Genomic DNA, 18634 nt, shown 5'->3' with positions numbered 1-18634 from the left:
TCCTTTTTAAAAAAAAAGAATTCGAAAGTTTTATTTTAAGTTCAGGGGTACATATACAGGATGTGCAGGTTTGTTAAACGGTTGTGTCATGGGGGCTTGCTGTACATATCATTTCATCCTTCAGGTATTCAGTCTAGCATCCATTAGTTATTTTTCCTGATCCTCTCCCTCCTCCCAGCGTCCACTCTCTGACAGGCCCCAGTGTGTGTTGTTCCCTTCTATGTGTTGTCTTTGTGTTCTCATCATTTAGCTTTCACTTATAAAGGAGAACATGCAGTTTTCGGTTTCTGTTCCTGTGTTAGTTTGCTAAGGATAACCACCTCTAGTTCCATCCACGTCCTTGCAAAGAACATGCTCTCATTATTTTTCATGGCTGTATAGTATTCCATGGTATATATGTACCATAGTTTCTTTATCCAATTTATCGTTGATGGGCATTTGGGTTGATTCCATGTCTTTGCTATCGTGAATAGTGCTGCAATGAACATATGCATGCGTGCGTCTTTATAATCGAATGATTTCTATTCCTTTGGGTATATACTCAGTAATGGGATTGCTGGGTTGAATGTTATTTCTGTCTTTAGGTCTCTGAGGAATCGCCATACTGTCTTCCACTATGGTTGAACTAATTTATACTCCCCCAACAGTTTATAGCCATTCCTTTTTCTCCACAACCTTGCCAGCATCTATTACTTTTTGGGTTTTTAATAAAAGTCATTCTAACTGGTGTGAGATGGTAACTCACTGTGGTTTTGATTTGCATTTCTCTAATGATCAGTGATGCTGATGTTTTTTCATCTACTTCTTGGCTACACGTATGTCTCGTTTTACATGTCTGTTCATGTCCTTTGCCCACTTTTTAATGGGGTTGTTTCCTTTATTCTTGTAAATTTGTTTATGTTCCTTACAGATGCTGGATAGTAGACCTCTGTCAGATGCATAGTTTGCAGAAATTTCTCCCTTTCTATAGGTTGTCTGTTTACTCTGTCAACAGTTTCTTTTGCTATGCAGAAGCTCTTTAGTTTGATTTGTCAATTTTTGCTTTTGTTGCAATTATTTTGGTGTCTTCGTCATAAAATTTTTGGCCACGCCTGTCTCCTGAATGGTATTATGTAGGTTGTCTTCCAGGGTTTTCATAGTTTCAGGTTTTGTGCTTAACTCTTTAATCCACCTTGAGCTAAGTTTTGTATATGGTGCAAAGAAAGGGTCCAGTTTCAATTTTTTGCACGTGGCTAGCCAGTTATCCCAGTACCCTTTATTGAATAAAGAATCTTTTCCTCATTGCTTGTTTTTGTCAGGTTTGTCAAAGATTAGATAGCTGTAGGCATGCAGTCTTATTTCTGGGTTCTCTTTTATGTCTGTTCTTGTACCAGTACCATGCTGTTTTGCTTATTGCAGCCCTGTAGTATAGTTTGAAGTTGAGTAGCATGATGCCTCCAGCATTGTTCTTTTTGCTTAGGATTGCTTTGACTATTGGGTTCTTTGTTGGGTCCACATGAATGTTAAAATTGTTTTTTTCTGGTTCTGTGAAGAATGCCAATGGTAATTTTATGGAAATAGCATGGAATCTACAAATTGCTTTGGGCAGTATGGCCATTTGAACAATATTTATTCTTCCTATCCATGAGCATGGAATGTTTTTCCCATTTGTTTGTGTTATCTCTCATTTCTTTGAGTAGTGGTTTGTAATTTTCCTTGTAGAGATCTTTCACTTCCATTGTTAGATGTATTCCTAGGTGTTTTACTCTTTTTGTGGGAATTGTGAATTTGGTTCCTTTGTGATTTGGCTACTAGCTGGACTGTTGTTGGTGTATAGAAATGCTCACAAGTTTTCCACATTGATTTGGTATTCTGAGAGTTTGCTGAAGTTGTTTATCAGCTTAAGAAGCTTTTGGGCTGAGACAATGGGGTTTTCTAGATACAGGATCATGTAATCTACAAATGGGCATAAGTTTGACTTCCTCCCTTCCTATTTGGAATATCCCCCTCCCCCGCTTTTTTCTGTTGTCTGATTGCTCTGGACAGAATTTCCAATACTATGTTAAATACGAGTGGTGAGAAAGGGCATCCTTGTCTAGTGCCATTTTCAAGGGGAATGTTTCCAGCTTTTGTTCATTTAGTGTGATGTTGGATGTCAGTTTGTCATAAATAACTGTTATTATTTTGAGGCATGTTCCTTCAATACCTAGTTTATTAAGAGTTGTTAGCCCGGGTGCGGTGGCTCAAGTCTGTAATCCCAGCACTTTGGGAGGCCAAGGTGGGTGGATCACGAGGTCGAGAGATCGAGACCATCCTGGTCAACATGGTGAAACCCCATCTCTACTAAAAATACAAAAAATTAGCTGGGCGTGGTGGCACATGCCTGTAATCCCAGCTACTCAGGAGGCTGAGGCAGGAGAATTGCCTGAGCCCAGGAGGCGGAGGTTGCGGTGAGCCGAGATGGCGCCATTGCACTCCAGCCTGGGTAACAAGAGCAAAACTCCGTCTCAAAAAAAAAAAAAAAAAAAAAAAAAGAGTTTTTAACACGAAGAGATGTTGAATTTCATCAAAAGCCTCTTCTGCATCTATTGAGATACTTATGTGGATTTTGTTTTTAGTTTTGTTTATGTTATGAATCACATTTATTGATTTACGTATGTTGAACCAACCTTGCATCATGGAAATGCAGACTACTAGATCACATTGGATAAGCCCTTTGATGTGCTGCTGAATTCTGTTTGCCTGTATTTTGTTGAGGATTTTTGTATTGATGTTTAGCAAGGATATTGGTCTGAAGTTTTATTTTCTGTTGTATCTCTGTCAAGTTTTGGTACCAGAAAGATACTGGCCTCACAGAATGAGTTAGGGAGGAGTCCTTCCTTTTCAGTTTTTTGGAATAGTTTTAGTAGACATGGTGCCAGCTTTTCTTAGTACATCTGGTAGAATTCAGCTGTGAATCCCTCTTGTCCTGGGCTTTTTTTTAATTGGAAGGCTATTTATTATTGCCTCAATTTCAGAACTTGTTATTGGTCTGTTAAGGGATTCAATTTCTTCCTGGTTCAGTCTTGGGAGGGTGTATGTGTCTAGGAATTTATCAATTTATTTTAGATTTTCTAATTTATGTGAATAGAGGTGTTTATAGTATTCTTCGATTGTTGCTTCTATTTGTTTGGGGTAATATTCCCTTATCATTTCTGACTGTGTTATTTGAAACTTCTCTCTTTTCTTCTTTGTTATTCTAGCTAGCAGTCTATCTATTTTATCACTTAAAAAAAATAAATCAGCTCCTGGATTTATTGAGCTTTTCAATGGTTTTTCATGCCTCTCTAGCTCAGCTCTGATCTTAGTTATTTCTCGTCCTCTGCTAGCTTTGGGATTTGTTTGCTCTTGGTTTCCTCATTCTTTTAGTTGTGTTGCTAGGTTGATGACTTGAGTTCTTTCTAGCTTTTTGAGATGGGCATTTAGTGCTAAATATTTTCCTTTTAACATTGCCTTAACTGTGTCCCAGAAATTCTGGCACATTATATCTTTGTTCTCATTAGTTTCAAAGAACTTCTTGATTTCTGCCTTAACTTCGTTATTGACCCAAAAGTCATTCAGGAGCAGGTTATTCCATTTCCATGTAATTGTATGGTTTTTGAGTGAATCTGTTAATCTTGAGTTCTAATTTGATTGTACTGTGGTCTGAGAGAATGTCATGATATCAGTTTGTTTTGCATTTTCTGAGGAGTGTTTTCCTTCCAATTATGTAATCAATTTTAGAGTAAGTGTCATGTGATGATGAGAAAAATATATATTCTGTTGTATTAGACTGCAGAGCTCTGTAGATATCTACCAGGTCCATTCAATCCAGAGCTGAGTTCAGGTCTTGAATATCTTTGTTAATTTTTTTGTCTTGATGATCTGTCTAATATTGACAGTGGGGTTTTAAAGTCTTCCACGATTATTGTGTGGGAGTCTAAGTCTCTTTCAAGGTCTCTAAGAACTTGGTTTATGAATCTGGGTGCTCCTTTTTTGGGTGCATATATATTTAGGATAGTTCAGCTAGCCTTGTTGAATTGAACCTTTTACCGTTATGTAATGCCTTTCTTTGTCTTTTTTAACCTTTGTTGGTTTAAAGTCTGTTTTGGCAGAAACTAAGATGGCAACCCTGCTTTTTTCTGTTGCTTGGTAAATTTTCCTCCATCCCTTTATTTTGAGTCTATGTGTGTTACTGCATGTGAGATGGGTCTCTTGAAGATAGCATATCGTTAGGTCATAGCTCTTTATTCAGCTTGCCATTCTGGTCTTTCAATTGAGGCACTTAGCCCATTGACATTTAAGGTTAGTATTGTTATGTGTGGATTTGATCCTGTTATCGTGATGCTTGCTACTAATTTTGCAGACTTGTTTATGTGGTTACTTTATAGTGTCACTGGTCTGTGTACTTCATTGTGTTTTTGTTGTGGCTGGTTTTTCCTTTCTGTATTTAGTGCTTCCTTCAAGATCTCTTATTCAATTATATGGCAGGTCTGGGGGTAATGAATTCCTTCAGCATTTACTTGTTTGAAAAAGAGACCTTATTTCTCCCTTTCTTATGAAGCTTAGTTTGAATGGATATGAAATTCTGGTTTGGAATCTCTTTTCTTTAATAACGTTCAATATTGGCCCCCGATGTCTTGTGACTTATAAGATTTCTGCTAAAAGGTTCTCTGTTAGTCTGATGGGCTTCCCTTTGTAGGTGATCTGGCCCTTCTCTCTGACTGCCATTAACACACGATTACACACACATCACTTCTCTATACACACACATATGTTCACCAACGCAGCCCCCCCTCCCACACACACACTAGACTATACTGCCCCCCCGCTGATGTATATCTGGAAGAATGTCCCCAAGGATCCCATACGGTACGAGATTCATGAATCCAGTGCAATATCACAGCCAGCCAGCCAGCCATCAGCACTGACACTAGATGTAATCTTGTACTTACTAGTGCTACCACTCCTTCATAATAAAAGAGCAAATGGAAGCAGTTTTCAAATAGTGTGGGAGACCAAAGGGAAATCTTTTCTGCTTCCAGTAAGCACAGAAGGCTATTAATGAGCTGCGGATGGCTCCCCTACGACACAGTGCACTTAGCCACTTCCTCCTTCCTGTGCTCACATAAGCTGTGATTATGTTCTAAAGCTGCAGTTTGAAAAATGACTTTGGTTTTGACAATTTATGGGCATATATATTTATGTATTTTAGTTCTGCTTGCCATGGGGAGTTGAGTATCTGCTATTGACATAAAGTTTATAAAGCACTTTGAGCTTCTGAGAAGAGAGATGATTACCAAGAAGGGCAAGAACATTAGAGTAGAGTAAGATGGAAGTATTGACCCTATTTTTCTGTTCATTTTATTTTATTTTTTTTTTGGTATTATAATAACGTGACTTTTAGAAATTCTAGGTGCAAAGGGGACACAGACCACAGGAAGAGATGGTAGTGGACTTATAAGGAAAAGTAGTAAGCAATTTCATAAAATGAATTCATAATTTATAAGTACAACTCTTTGAGTCACAGAAACTTCAATTTCCATTCTTGCTCTGCCACCTGCAATGTGTCACCCACTATTCTGTGAGCTTTATGACAATCAATTAATCTTTATAACAATTGTATGAGGTAGAGTCGGTACTGTTAATATCTTCATTTCATAGGTGAGTAAACAGAAGTACAGAGAATTTGGTACCATGACCAAAGTCACACAGTCCATCAGTAGAGCCAAAATTAGCTGAAAAAAGTATTCAGGTTCTCCTAGCAGTAGTAATGATAGCTATTATCAATTAAGTATAAATGTTTCCCCACTAGAATATCTGATAATGTCTTATGTACAAAGCACATAGTAAGAGCTAAAAAAATTAGTTTTTAAAATTTAAAGCATAAAATACACCACTTAAAAACACGTAGTAGGATGTTTAGAAGTAAATATTTTATTTATAGCATACGGCTGTTTCTTTGTAACCTTTAATTGATTCATTACTCAGCAGAATAAAGTATATAAATTAGGTGAGAAGCCAATATTTCTCACCTTATTTGCTTGTGATAGTCACTTGATCCATTTTTAGCATCAATTTAGATTGAATATCTGCTACATTATTTGCCATTATATTCTGCTTTAGGATACAGCTGATTCAAAAATACAAAGAAGAAAATAAAAAGAAAACCAACCTATCCCAAGCATCATTAGCTAATGAGGCATTTCGATATGCAGCTGATAAAAAATGAGTTTTCGAAGAAACATAATGGAAGGGCGTTCAGTATACATGCATTTCAAGTATTGTAGGTGGTCCTGATAAATTATTCCAAAATAATTTAGAACAGGAGAAATGAACACAAGCTGTAAAATCCCACATTTCTAGTCAGAACGGCTACAGAGAAGAACAAACAGTTCACGCCCCCCAATACTTTCGAATTTCATTTTACCTTACAGAGCCCACTTGGTTGAGAGTATATACTGCACGAACAGGATTGCTCTATAACAACTTGATGGTTTTGCTGAATTCAGCTCCTAGGATTGAATTTGGACATCAAGCCCAGTCAGAGTATAAATATATCATCACTGCTAGCATTCAGAGCAGTTGGAAGAAGAGGTCCCAGAATCAAGAAAAATAAATGAAACTGAGTTCAAGAGAGAAAGGTGAGATCCAAATAGAACTTGTTCACATAACATGGGGGAAAAAAAAAAAAAAAAAAAAAGGGAAGTGAATGGTTTATTTTCACATGAAAATAAAGAAGAAAAATAATGTGACATTCCAAGTGGCAAAGTCCAGCCATTCTGTAAGTGAGATAAATAGTTATATCTCTGTAGATAGACAGATAAATAGATATTAAAAATACAGTGACATGCAAATATATGACCTTTGCTGGGGATGAAAAATATTTACTATAGCAGTTTTTTTTATATTTCACTTTTTTCACTATCAATGAATATTTTCACAGCACACATAGTTTTTCAAATTTTAAATATATTATAAATAAACCTTGAAATATAATTTCCTGGTCCCTTCTCAGTATGTGTTTATATCAGTATAAAATAAATTATTTTTTATTTATACTATACTTTTAAGGATAAATCATTTTTAAAATAATATTTTAAATTGTATTTATTATACAAAAATCTCTGCTAAAGGAGTTTTATTCCTCCTCCTTTTGTTTTCTGAATAGTTAGCCAAATGAAATTAAGAGGGATAAAGCTGGTAGAACATTCTCTGAAATGAACTTGAGTCACTGTTCGTAAACACACAATAATGCAGTTCAGCATTATAGATAATGTATACAGTATCATACTGCATAGTCAAATGTGATAAAGCAAAATTAATGACTATGTGAGGCAACTGAGTTTCATTTAATCTCTTTTTTCGTAACATTATTTGGTATACACACACACACACACACACACAAACGCATACATACACACACACATATAGCGAGTGAATTTATAGGATAAATCAATTATGTTACTGAGTGTACAGCCTCCACCCTTTGTGACACTCTAATGTATCACAGTATCAGGGAAATGCACCCTAGAGAAAACACTGCTATTCTTCACAGAAAATCCATGAATAACATTATGCAAAAATTAATTTATGATAAATGATTTAAATATAGAACTGAGGATAGCTTATTTAAATGCCATCAGAAAAGAACACCTCACCCGCAAAAAGGAGTCTAGGGATCCATTCTCCATATATTCCACCACAATCATTACTGGTCTGCCTGCAAAAGAGCAAGAGAACACACATGGATTAGAGCAATTACAGGAAGATGTGCCGCCGTTAAGAGATACCCAGCTGTGGCAACTAAATTATTTGTATTTTATTAATAGGAATTTCATTTTCCAACCTGCTTCTATAAAAGTGTTCATATTATACAGAGTCATCTCTGTATTTCTTAATAGCATTATTTCCTTTTGAGTTCATAAAAGGGACAAGAATTACAATATAAATTACAAAGGAAATAGGTACTTCTTTTCCTAAAGCCCTGCAATCACTTGTTCAGATTATGTTCTTTTTGTCCTCTAGCTTTTCCTTACAAAACAATCAACAAGCTCAAGCCAGAATTTAAGCAGTTATTACAGCTGCTTTTGCAGTTGGGGCACAACTTCTAAGTTGGTTGTGCAGCAATTTTAGCTGACTTATATTAGAGTGAGCATTTCTGAAGTATTCCTAAGGCAAAGCAGACAGGAGAAACTCATAAATTCTCTTTAAGAAATTATAGACCATGGGTCATAGTCTGATTTTGAGAGCCTTTAAGCGGAAAAATTTTAGATTGATGAAGGCTACACAGCTTGTAGGATTTGTAATAGTTCTTGATCACGTGGAATTTGATCAACAGAGCAATGAGGGCAGTACATGAAAAACAAGTAACTCTGATTTTGTCATGTGGTATAGAAGCTAAGATCAGAAACTAAACATAATCTCTTTTCTTTTTTATCATATCAATTGTTACACTGTTACAGTTCCCGATGCATCTCTATTAGGTAGAATATTCGACATAAATAACTGATTTATTTCAAAGAAGATAATGCATTTGTTCTGCCCAATTGCCCAAGTTTAAAAGATAAACTCATTTTGGATGCAGGGGAAATGCTATTCACCTGAAATAAGCATGTATGACATAATTAGTTTTTACTTCTATATTTCTCACGTCTTATCGGAATTTTTAGCTTTTCAATCTGCACTATGCACAGTTTTTCCTTACAAATACGAAGAAGATCTGGAAAGAACTTAAGTGTACCGATGATGGAAATATTATCTCATTGTAATTAATGTTCCTTTTATGAACTCAAAGCCTTGAGGGTTAGAAAGGGTGACTATCACGAATTAGTACAAATGTATGCCAATATTAGACTTTACGTTTGAATCTATATTTTAAATAAAGATGTGCTAAAGTTTAAACGTATTAATAAAGCTCCCAATTTATCATGCATAAAATTAGGACCCAAGGAAGTTTTCCATTTGTAGTGACTATGAACTTATATTCTGCAACGTTCTTCAAAGTCATTAATTTTACCCAAATCTGAATAAAGAACTTTATCGGCAATTATTGAACTCAAATGAACTGTCAGCAATCTTGTGGACAGGAATCTAGAAGATTTAGGTTTAAACCTTAAAGTTCATCATGAAATCTTTTATTTGTCCATCAGTTTCAGGGAGCTTGGAGGTGGGGGACTGATACAAACGCTAAGGTAGCAAGGTGGGGAAAATAAAAGGTCATTTTTGTACTGAAATATAAAATTTCTGAGACCAATATTCCAGTTTGAATGATAATGTATCCTGAATGTTAAGGAGAAAAGTTGGGTTGTTACGACGACTGCCTGATGTCCCTGCCTGCAGACTCACAGCTTTTTAATCTATCTTGACTATTGCTGTCAGAGGAACACTTTTGGTTTTTATTTTCTTTAACAAGCGTGTGTCCTTCCCTTAAGAATGCCAGTCTTACTAGAATAAAAGGAGTGTGCCAGCATTTCACTTGTATTGCTACATACCGTAATTATTTTTCTTATGCAGATAGGGAAATGGAGAGATAGAAAATTCAACTACTTGTCCAAAGTCACATAGCTGGTAAGTGGCAGTGTCAAGTAATCTGTCTCAGAAATTTAGATCTTAACCTTTACGGGACAGGTGCCTTTCAGACAACATTTATAGATAAAAGCTCCAGGTCTCATCCTGTTAGTCAGTTCTTTCTAGTGATGCACCTCATCTTTCCCACTAGCCTTTGTGGCCACAGCTCTACCAATTTTCATTGTTCTTATATTTACTTAATCCTGTCTCCTTCCTTTACTTGTGTAAAGGAGATTACCTGCCAGGATAATCTCCCTATTTGCTTTGCTCACTAACCAGACCATCTCTTCCCACTCCATTAGAATGTATACAACGCACCTCTACCGTGAAAGTCTCTCACAGTGATATTTCTCATGGTTGCATTTCCATCACATCTATCGTGTACACTATTAAATGTGCCTGTTTTTATATTGTTTCTCTCTTATTTTCCCGTAATGCTTTATATCCTCATTCATGGGTTTCTCAGGGTCACTTGCCATAGAGGTAATCATAGCAGGTGCTTCATAAAAACAAGTTAATTTTTCTTGATTTGACAATTCTCAAGAAAGTAACTCTGGAGAATTTCAGCAAGATCTGATCTATGTGAATACACAGTACTTCAACATTATTTCTCTCTATAACTCTTTGGGAGATACTTTAGGCAATCTTAAAATTCATCAGTGACAAGTTCTGTCTTCTCATTGACAATAACAATCAAATGAAGACTTCCCTGGTTTCCTGTGAATCAGAAGTTTCACATTTGAATTCTTAATCTTTTGTATTTTGTATAATAGCACCAATAGAGAAGAGCTGTTGATTGAACTAAGGAATCTTTTTTTAAATTTCTTTTTATTACTGCTGACATCTAACCTGTAATTTGTTTTGGTTTTTCAATAGGGAAGAAGCTAGTTATACTGTGAAGATTATAAGCAACTTACAATCCATTATTACAATTTATAATTAAGAAAATAGATAAGTAAAAGGAAAATTATGAAAATTAGGATGTCTTTCAATCTGTTTTAGCTGAGAGAAGTCTATCGACAACAGTGTTTTTTTGTCTTTTTCAATTTATAAAAATTATATATTGCATTATAGCTCTTCGAAGATATATTTGGAAGTAATTTATTATCTCTTTCTAAATTTTCAAGATACTACACTTTATTTCCTTTTGTACAATTTTAGCCAGTTATCCCAAGTGCCTCATATCACAGAATCATCTTAGTATTTGCATTGTACTAAAGTCAGTGGACAAACCAGGCTTCCCGAATTAGTCAATTCTTGAAATCCCATCATTTTTCACAAGTCTCATGTATTTGACTTAAGAGATTTTCAAAGATAATTCTACAAGTCACACAAAGTGAATTTCTTAGGTTTTCCTTCATAAATATCCCAGAAATGGTTATGAATATTTCAAACTGCATTGGAATGAAGATCCTCTAAGAAATCACTTCTTGATATTCTGGAGACAATGGATTGCAAAAACCCCTTATCATCCTTTCATAGACAAGAAAAATTATTTTCTTACCAACATGTTTTTTGTTTATTGACCAACATGTATTTTTTAAATGTTCCCTAATACTTACAATGGTTTTGATAAAGGTGGTGTGGATAAGCTATATAATCATAAGACTACACTTTTCTCATGCTGTTGTTAAAGAAAACAAAAGAATTCTTTAAGAGTTCCATAGATATCCTGGTTAAAGTATTTTGCCCATGAAATCTATTTTTTTTTTTTTTTTGGTCTCAGAGAATATTTGTGAAAAAAAAGGGGCAACAGAGATTTAACATTTTCATATAAGTAATGAGTTTGTGCTGGATGTAGTATTTTCTATTAGTTTGGCAATTCCTAATGTGTAGACAGTAAAATGAAGAATCAAAACAAATCTCAGTAACCTCAAACCTCTATTACAGATTTAAATCATTCCGTTTATTTAACATTCTATCAAGTCTATATTTTGTCTACCAGGTAATAAAATTTGTGATAACTTACACTGACAGTTACAGTGCCTGCATTTTATTTTCCCCCAGTTGCAATTCAGGAATCTTTGGACCAGTTATTTAATCTATTTCTACCTTCCCTGTTTCTGTTGTAGAGATAGTGATTTACAATTATAATATCAAATGAATCTGATAATAAATGAAATACTCTTATCCCTCCAAGGCACTCAGAAGATATGAATGATGCCATTTGAACACAGTTATATTACATTAAATTAGTGTTTTTATTCACCCAAGTACAAATTAAAGAACTGTTTTCCTTTTGTAGAGTTACCTGATGACTATCAGATCATGTTCCAAATACATCTTATTCTCATTCAGTTCAAATCCAAACTTTTAACATTTCTCTTGAACTTTCTTTTCTTCTTATAATCTTGTGTTGGTTAAAACATCACCATCCATCTAGTTAACCAGGTTGGAAACCCTTTTGTGACATTGGACTTCTCACTTTATTAAACCCTTTCTAGTTCATGAGTTATGAAGTTCTGTGATTCTACATAAAATCTGTTGCCACTGCCCATATTCTGCCTTTACTTTGTCTTGCTCAATCATATTTTACTGGTTTCCTTGCTCCTAACTGGTACCCCATTACAAACTAACTCTTGCAAAATAATCATTTTTGAACAGTCAGTGTTGTAAAAAAAATCAAGTACTCTTCTGAGTTCTGGAAACGCATCGTCAATCAATACTGAGATCTCTGCTCTCATGGGTGTATAGTAAGAAGGGTACCATAAATAATTAAACAGTAAATTAGTATAAAGAGCTAATGCCTCATCCCCCCATTTTAAGACTGAATTGTTTATTGTAGAATTAAAGTCTAAATTGCTTGGTAATTAAGTTCATTTACAATCTCTTCTCTACCTTCATTTATAGGGTCATCTTTTACTTCACCCTATTCCCGTATCTCCTGCTTTTCAACTAGTTAAGGAAGTGAAAGATGTCTACAAAGAGAACTACAAAACACAGCTGAAATAAATCAGAAATGAAATAAACAAATGGAAAAACATTCCAAGCTCACAAATTGGAAGGATTGCTATCATTTATATGGCCATACTGCCCAAAGCAATTTACAGATTCAATGCTATTCCCACCAAATTAACAAACTAGTTTTTCAGAGACTTAGAAAAAACTATTCTAAAATTCATATGGAACCATAAAGAACCCAGATAGCCAAACCAATTGTAAGCAAAAAGAACAAAGCCGGAGGTATCACATTACCCAATGACTTCAAACTGTACTGTAAAGCTACAGTAAACAAAACAGCAGGGTTGTACAAAAACAGACACATAGGCCAACGGAAAAGAATCGAGAATCTAGCAACAGAGCCACAGAGCCCAACCATCTGAATATCGACAAAATTGACAAAAACAAGCAATAGTGAAAGGACTTGCTGTTCAACAAATGGTGCTGGGATAAGTGGCTAGCCATATGCAAACAAACTCTTATTTTTCCCCATATACAAAAATTAACTCAAGATTGATTAAAGATTTAAATGTAAGTCCTCAAACTATAAAAATCCTAGAAGAAAATCTAGGAAATACCCTTCTTAACTTTAGCCTTGGCAAAGAATGGATGGCTCTTTTTCAGTCATTTCCTGAGTCTTACTTTCCTTGTACCTTCCTCTCTTCTTTGGAAGACTGCTTTCTTGTTACCGCTACTTGGCAAAAATGATATACTTTTTTTTTTTAAATTGAAAAAGCAGCTTGAATATCATCTCCATTGTAAATTATCCTGTGAATTTCTTTCCATTTTAGGAAGCCTTGATTGTTCACATTCTTCTCCCTTTACATCTCAATCAATTTTAGAACACACGATACAGTATTGATGTCAACAACGTAGATGTCTGTCTCTCATTCTAAAGTGACCTTGAGCTCAGGACTTCATGCCAAATTCTTCTCTGTAAGATCCCTATCGAAGCACAGAGCTAGGCCCAGAGTAGGTATTCAGTTTTATGTTTTTTGAGTTGAATGTCAGAAGGAATACACACATAGGATATTCTCTGAGAATTATTTCAGACCTACAATAGATTTACTGAAATACCAGAATGGCAAATCCATAATTTTTAATCCTAAAGTAGTTGTATTGTTTTAATTATTGTTTTGAAGACAGCAAAATTCAAATTCCAGCTCCACTACCTTGCATAATCTTAGGAAAGTTCTTTTAGTTCTTTCAGTTTTTGCATTTATAAAATGAGAATAATATTGTGTACCATGGAAAAATTTTGAAAGAATCAGCTGAGAAAATATATAATTAGCACAATGCCTGAGTCACTAAAATATTGATGTCCTGGAAGGGAATTATGAACTAGGCACTGTGCTGCTCCCTGGGATATTTTGTTTGGAAATTCCAGGATTTTAAAGGCCCACAAAGCTGTAAAACATTCTGCATAAACAGGAAATATATACTAAGGACACTGGCTAGAAAAACTTTCATATTTTGCCTTCTCAAACATCAGTTTATGATAATCATCTTAAGGTTCCATTAAAAATCTATTTATTTTATATTAATATGCCCAAATAGGGCTTAAAAAGACAAGGCTTAGCAGTTGAAATTTTAGTTATAAGAGGCATATATGAGAAGATTTAAGAGCAGCAATGTGACATGCTTTTGCAAAACCTCTGGGGAAAATACTGGCTAAAGTGTTGCATCCTGAATATTTTAAGAGAGTCCCTAAGCTTTTGGCAGAAAGCATCCTATTTTCCAGCAGTATTTCAAATGCTATATTTTACTTCTGGTTTGAAAAATGTCTTATTATTAAATAAGTGTTCAAATATTTTGCTTTCTGCTCTTCTATATCATTCACTGTTGAAAGAAAACTATCAGAAAATTTAAAAATAAAACAAACTCCTAAACAGAATATATTTCATGTATTCTATCTATGCAGGTGATTTACAGAGTGATTTTAATTATAATGGCAAAAACATTTGTCAAGTAAGTCATACGTATGACATGATTAAACCACTGACTACTTTCCTTCCCCTCTGCCCCCACACCAGTCAAGTTACTATTTATTTGTTAATCTTTTCTACAACTCTTCCAAGATATTTAATTTTAAAAAAGTTCAACTTTGATAACTGCACTCTCCATAAGACCTCTGTGAATAGAAATATGAAAAGCCAACATGGTGTCAAAGGGCAGCTTCCACTGTGATTTGTCCTACAAAGCAAAAGAATGAAGGCTGAGGCAGCCCGTGTGTTACAGCAAAGCTGGTCTGTCTCCATGTTACTATGCTCTTAAGTGGCCCAGCATCCCATGAGGGCATGTGTGCCATCCTGTGCCAATCAACATGGTTCTCTGGAGAGGAGCTTACTTTCTTAGTGTGTTCCCACTTAAGGTGAAAATCACTTACAAAACAGTACCAACCAGCACAAAAGTCAATACTGATTTACATGGAGACTCAGCTACCTTAGAAGGCCATGTAAGGATTTTCAGAATTTTTCGTTGTAAGAAGAAAATGATTCTTGAATGCATCTTTTGAAAGTGCTGATCGTTTCTTTGAATAGGACCAAAATAAATGGCACAATCTGTAATAATAAGAAATGAAGGTCTCTAGGGAGTGGATATGTTCTCAACGGATAATTTAATTAGCTGTATATATAATATCTATATTTTTAAGATTCACACTTATTCAAATGATATTAAGATGAAAGAAATATTTATGCTAAGAAGAAGCTTTAGTTAAGGCCAAAGGCTAGAACTATTTAAAAATTCTGAAAATAGGGAAGTAAAAAACAGCTACTAAAAAATAATCTAGAGATTACTTAAACGCTCTTTTAAGATTTCTCATGTCTTTCTAGCAGGAGAAAAATAGAAATTCTCTTTGTAATGCTCAAGAGCTTGATATCAAATGCATCATACAGCTCTTTTTTTAAATGCACTATCAGCCTTACATAAAGATGGTGCTCACTTATGTCAGTTATATATAGAACAGTGAATTCTTTAGAACCAGGGGTTCTTTGTGTGTGAACTTTAGGGTGTCCAGAGACCTCCTAAAATTGTATATAAACATTTACATACATGATCATATGTCCATTTTCTTGGGGGAAGAGAGTGGAGCCTTCAGTAGATTTTCAAAATCAGAGTTGGGGAGGAAGGTTAAATAATTGCTGAGTTTTCACTTGGTTTATAATAAGGAGTCTTATTTTTGGCCAAGAAATAAAGTATAAAATTTAAAAAGAATCTGAGTCCATGACCTGTACCACAGTATCAGAGTCATCAGTCCACAGGAATCTTTAAACTCATAAACTCCGCAATAAAAATTTTATAAACTGAATGTTATTTGAAGGTTGAAATGACACCTTCCATTTTATATATGTTCCCATTCTGATTTTTTCTTATTCCAATTGCTATCTTGAACTTGCCTCCCTTAAACTGTATATCACTTTGTAACATACTGTGTGTTTCTCCTCAAGTAAGCCAAAGAATCAAAGAATGATGTACGTGCTCTTTGGAACCCACTGACTGTAAGCAAGATTGAGCCAACCGAATGTAAGCTCAACATTACCTGGTTGGCTCCCTTTGCGTTTGTTGTGGAATAGATCCTAAATAGACACTTAAAAACAATCCTCCAACCGAGCACCAACAGAGTTGTGAATATTTTAGAGGGGTTGTTTTGAGTTGTGTAACTAGAACTCAATCACTGATGTCACCCTCCTTTGTCCTTTGGTTTGCTGGTGAGTTCTGTTTGTTATTCCACCAGTGACCCTATCTTCTGTATTTTCTCCCATCCCTGAAATAGCACTAAACTTGGTCTCTCACCCACACCTGGCTCAGAATCTCCATCCTAGTTTTTTAACAGCTGCCTTTCTGCAATGTTTTCCTCCGAAGCCCGCAGCTGCACAAGCTTTAGAGGAGAGTTCTCAAGGGAGAACTGTGCAGATGAGTATTAAGTAGGGCCTGTACTGGTGTTTTTGATATCGTGTCAATGGCAAGGAATAAAGAAAGTAGGAGTTAGCAATCCAGAGAAATGATTTCATTTTTATTATATTTTACATTTTAAATAATGTATTCAGGATTTTACTTTGCACATTTAATTTAGTTTTTCTGATTTCCTTTATAAGTAGTTTTGGTTTAAGTCAGTACATACACTCATACATACCTCATCCAGGGTAATTAGCAACATTCTCAATAGTAGAAATGTCTAAAATATGCGCCATTCAATTAAAAAAGAAATTCCCCCCTTAAAGACCTCTTACTTAAAAAGTATGCCACTGTATCTTATGTTATATAAATTTATTACAGCAATAGATTGTTAAATACAAATATATGCTAAAGAAAAATACTCAAAAATAATTGAAAGAATTTAGCCAATATAAATTGTTTTGTCATAAGTAATTAATTTTGAAATGCCAAATTGTGGATCTAAAAAAAGGTACTGACTTTTAAAATAATGTCTGAAACTATGAAGAAATAAAATGATGTATTTTGATTTTTCTGAAGTGCAATTTGATTGTATTTAAAATGCATATACTTTTCCACTGTTGATTTTCCTTGGCATATTGAGTTTATGCCAATTTTCCTTAGCCCAGGGTACATTCCTCTAAAGCCTACCACCTAGTCTTATATATTTGCATTATTTTTTTCTACAGTCCTCAATATGCATCAAAACTTGATAATATTATAGTCACCAGATCCTAGATTTCTATAGCTTCAAACTTACTTATAATTTCTGGCCTATTTGCAACCTCTAAGCCATACGCTTGCTGAATAAAAATAATTTTTTGACTGGATAATAGTGAATGCAGTATTTTCTCTGACTTCATCCCGGATAGGATTTCACATGAAACATGGAAAGGAAAATATTGATAAACATTGTTAGAGAACTGTGAAGACATTTTAATGTTGCCTCAGGACTGTATTTCCTTTACTACAGAAATGACATTATTGGATATGTGGTTTACAGAAATCTGTGTTGTTGATCCATTTTCTAACATGGCTCCTCAGAGAATAGTAGTGGGAATATGAAAATGTTTGGTATTTGAGTATAAGGCTCATCCAAATCTTTTTCCAAAGGATAAATAAATAAATAACATTAAACATTATTCTTAATTCTATACTCAGTAATTGCAAATCTAGTGTTTGAATACTCATGTGTTCATAATTGTCCTGTTCTTTGATTCAGAGTAGCAGAGAGGAAGTGTCACTACATCTTTGCCATTTCCTTTGAACCTAACACAAGTCATAGAATGAAGAGAAGCTCAGGTAAAAATGTCAAACTAGGTGTATTACATACAGCATTGGACCTAAAGCACAGGCAGGCAAACTGAGAAGCTAGCTCAGAAGAACATTCCTTCAATAACCGAAGAGCTTCTAAGATTAACCACAAAGGAAGTATTAGGGAGCTATTCAGCACGGATTTGACTTCCCCACAACTTGTCTCTTTCTAAATCCCACATGGTGCCTGCTTTCCAGTTCTCTCTTTCATAGACTTCTCTTATAATTGGCAAAACTTGTTAGTTTAAGGTCTACATTTGAGTTTGGTCTAGCATCTATTCCATATCTATATCTATATCTATATCTACGTAGATATAGATATGGAATTCCATATATATCTATAGATATACATATATATTGATACATATATTCCATCTCTCTCTCTTTATATATATATATATATATATATATATATAAAATCCAATCTGGTATGTATACATATATATCTATTCCATAAATATATAGAATAGATGCTAGACCAAACTCAAATGTAGACCTTAAACTAACATAACTCATATATATATGAGTTTTATATATATATATGAATAAGTATATATATATACAGATATATATATATATACATACATATGGATATATATATACAGATATATATATATGAAACTAACATAACTAACATAACTATGGATATGTAATATGAAACTAACAAACTATCCATAACATATATATGGATATATATATGTATATATGCATTATGTTAGTTTCATATATATATCTGTATATATATGAATTATGTTATAGATATATATATCCATATGTATATGACTTTCTTCATTAGAAAAAATATTATCAAGTCTTTCAACTGATAGAAAACTAACAGAAAAATGTAAGTTAAATTTTGTTGATACAAACACATTCA

At 34.4% G+C, this 18634-nt stretch overlaps 1 protein-coding gene across 5 annotated transcripts in view; it reads right to left on the bottom strand.

Moving 5' to 3' along the window:
• EPHA6 (EPH receptor A6) overlaps window positions 1–18634 on the bottom strand; it is a 986592-nt gene that overhangs the window by 140146 nt on the left and 827812 nt on the right. For all 5 annotated transcript variants that reach the window (XM_074389177.1, XM_039480541.2, XM_074389178.1 and 2 more), the window contains one exon: window positions 7659–7720. In XM_074389177.1, coding sequence (XP_074245278.1) covers window positions 7659–7720 — 62 coding nt within the window. The remainder of the gene's footprint in view (window positions 1–7658; window positions 7721–18634) is intronic.

The sequence above is a fragment of the Saimiri boliviensis genome, chromosome 18 (genome assembly GCF_048565385.1).
Source record: "Saimiri boliviensis isolate mSaiBol1 chromosome 18, mSaiBol1.pri, whole genome shotgun sequence".
In the NCBI taxonomy this organism is placed as follows: Eukaryota; Metazoa; Chordata; class Mammalia; order Primates; family Cebidae; genus Saimiri; species Saimiri boliviensis.
This window is presented reverse-complemented; position numbering and strand designations above follow the sequence as displayed.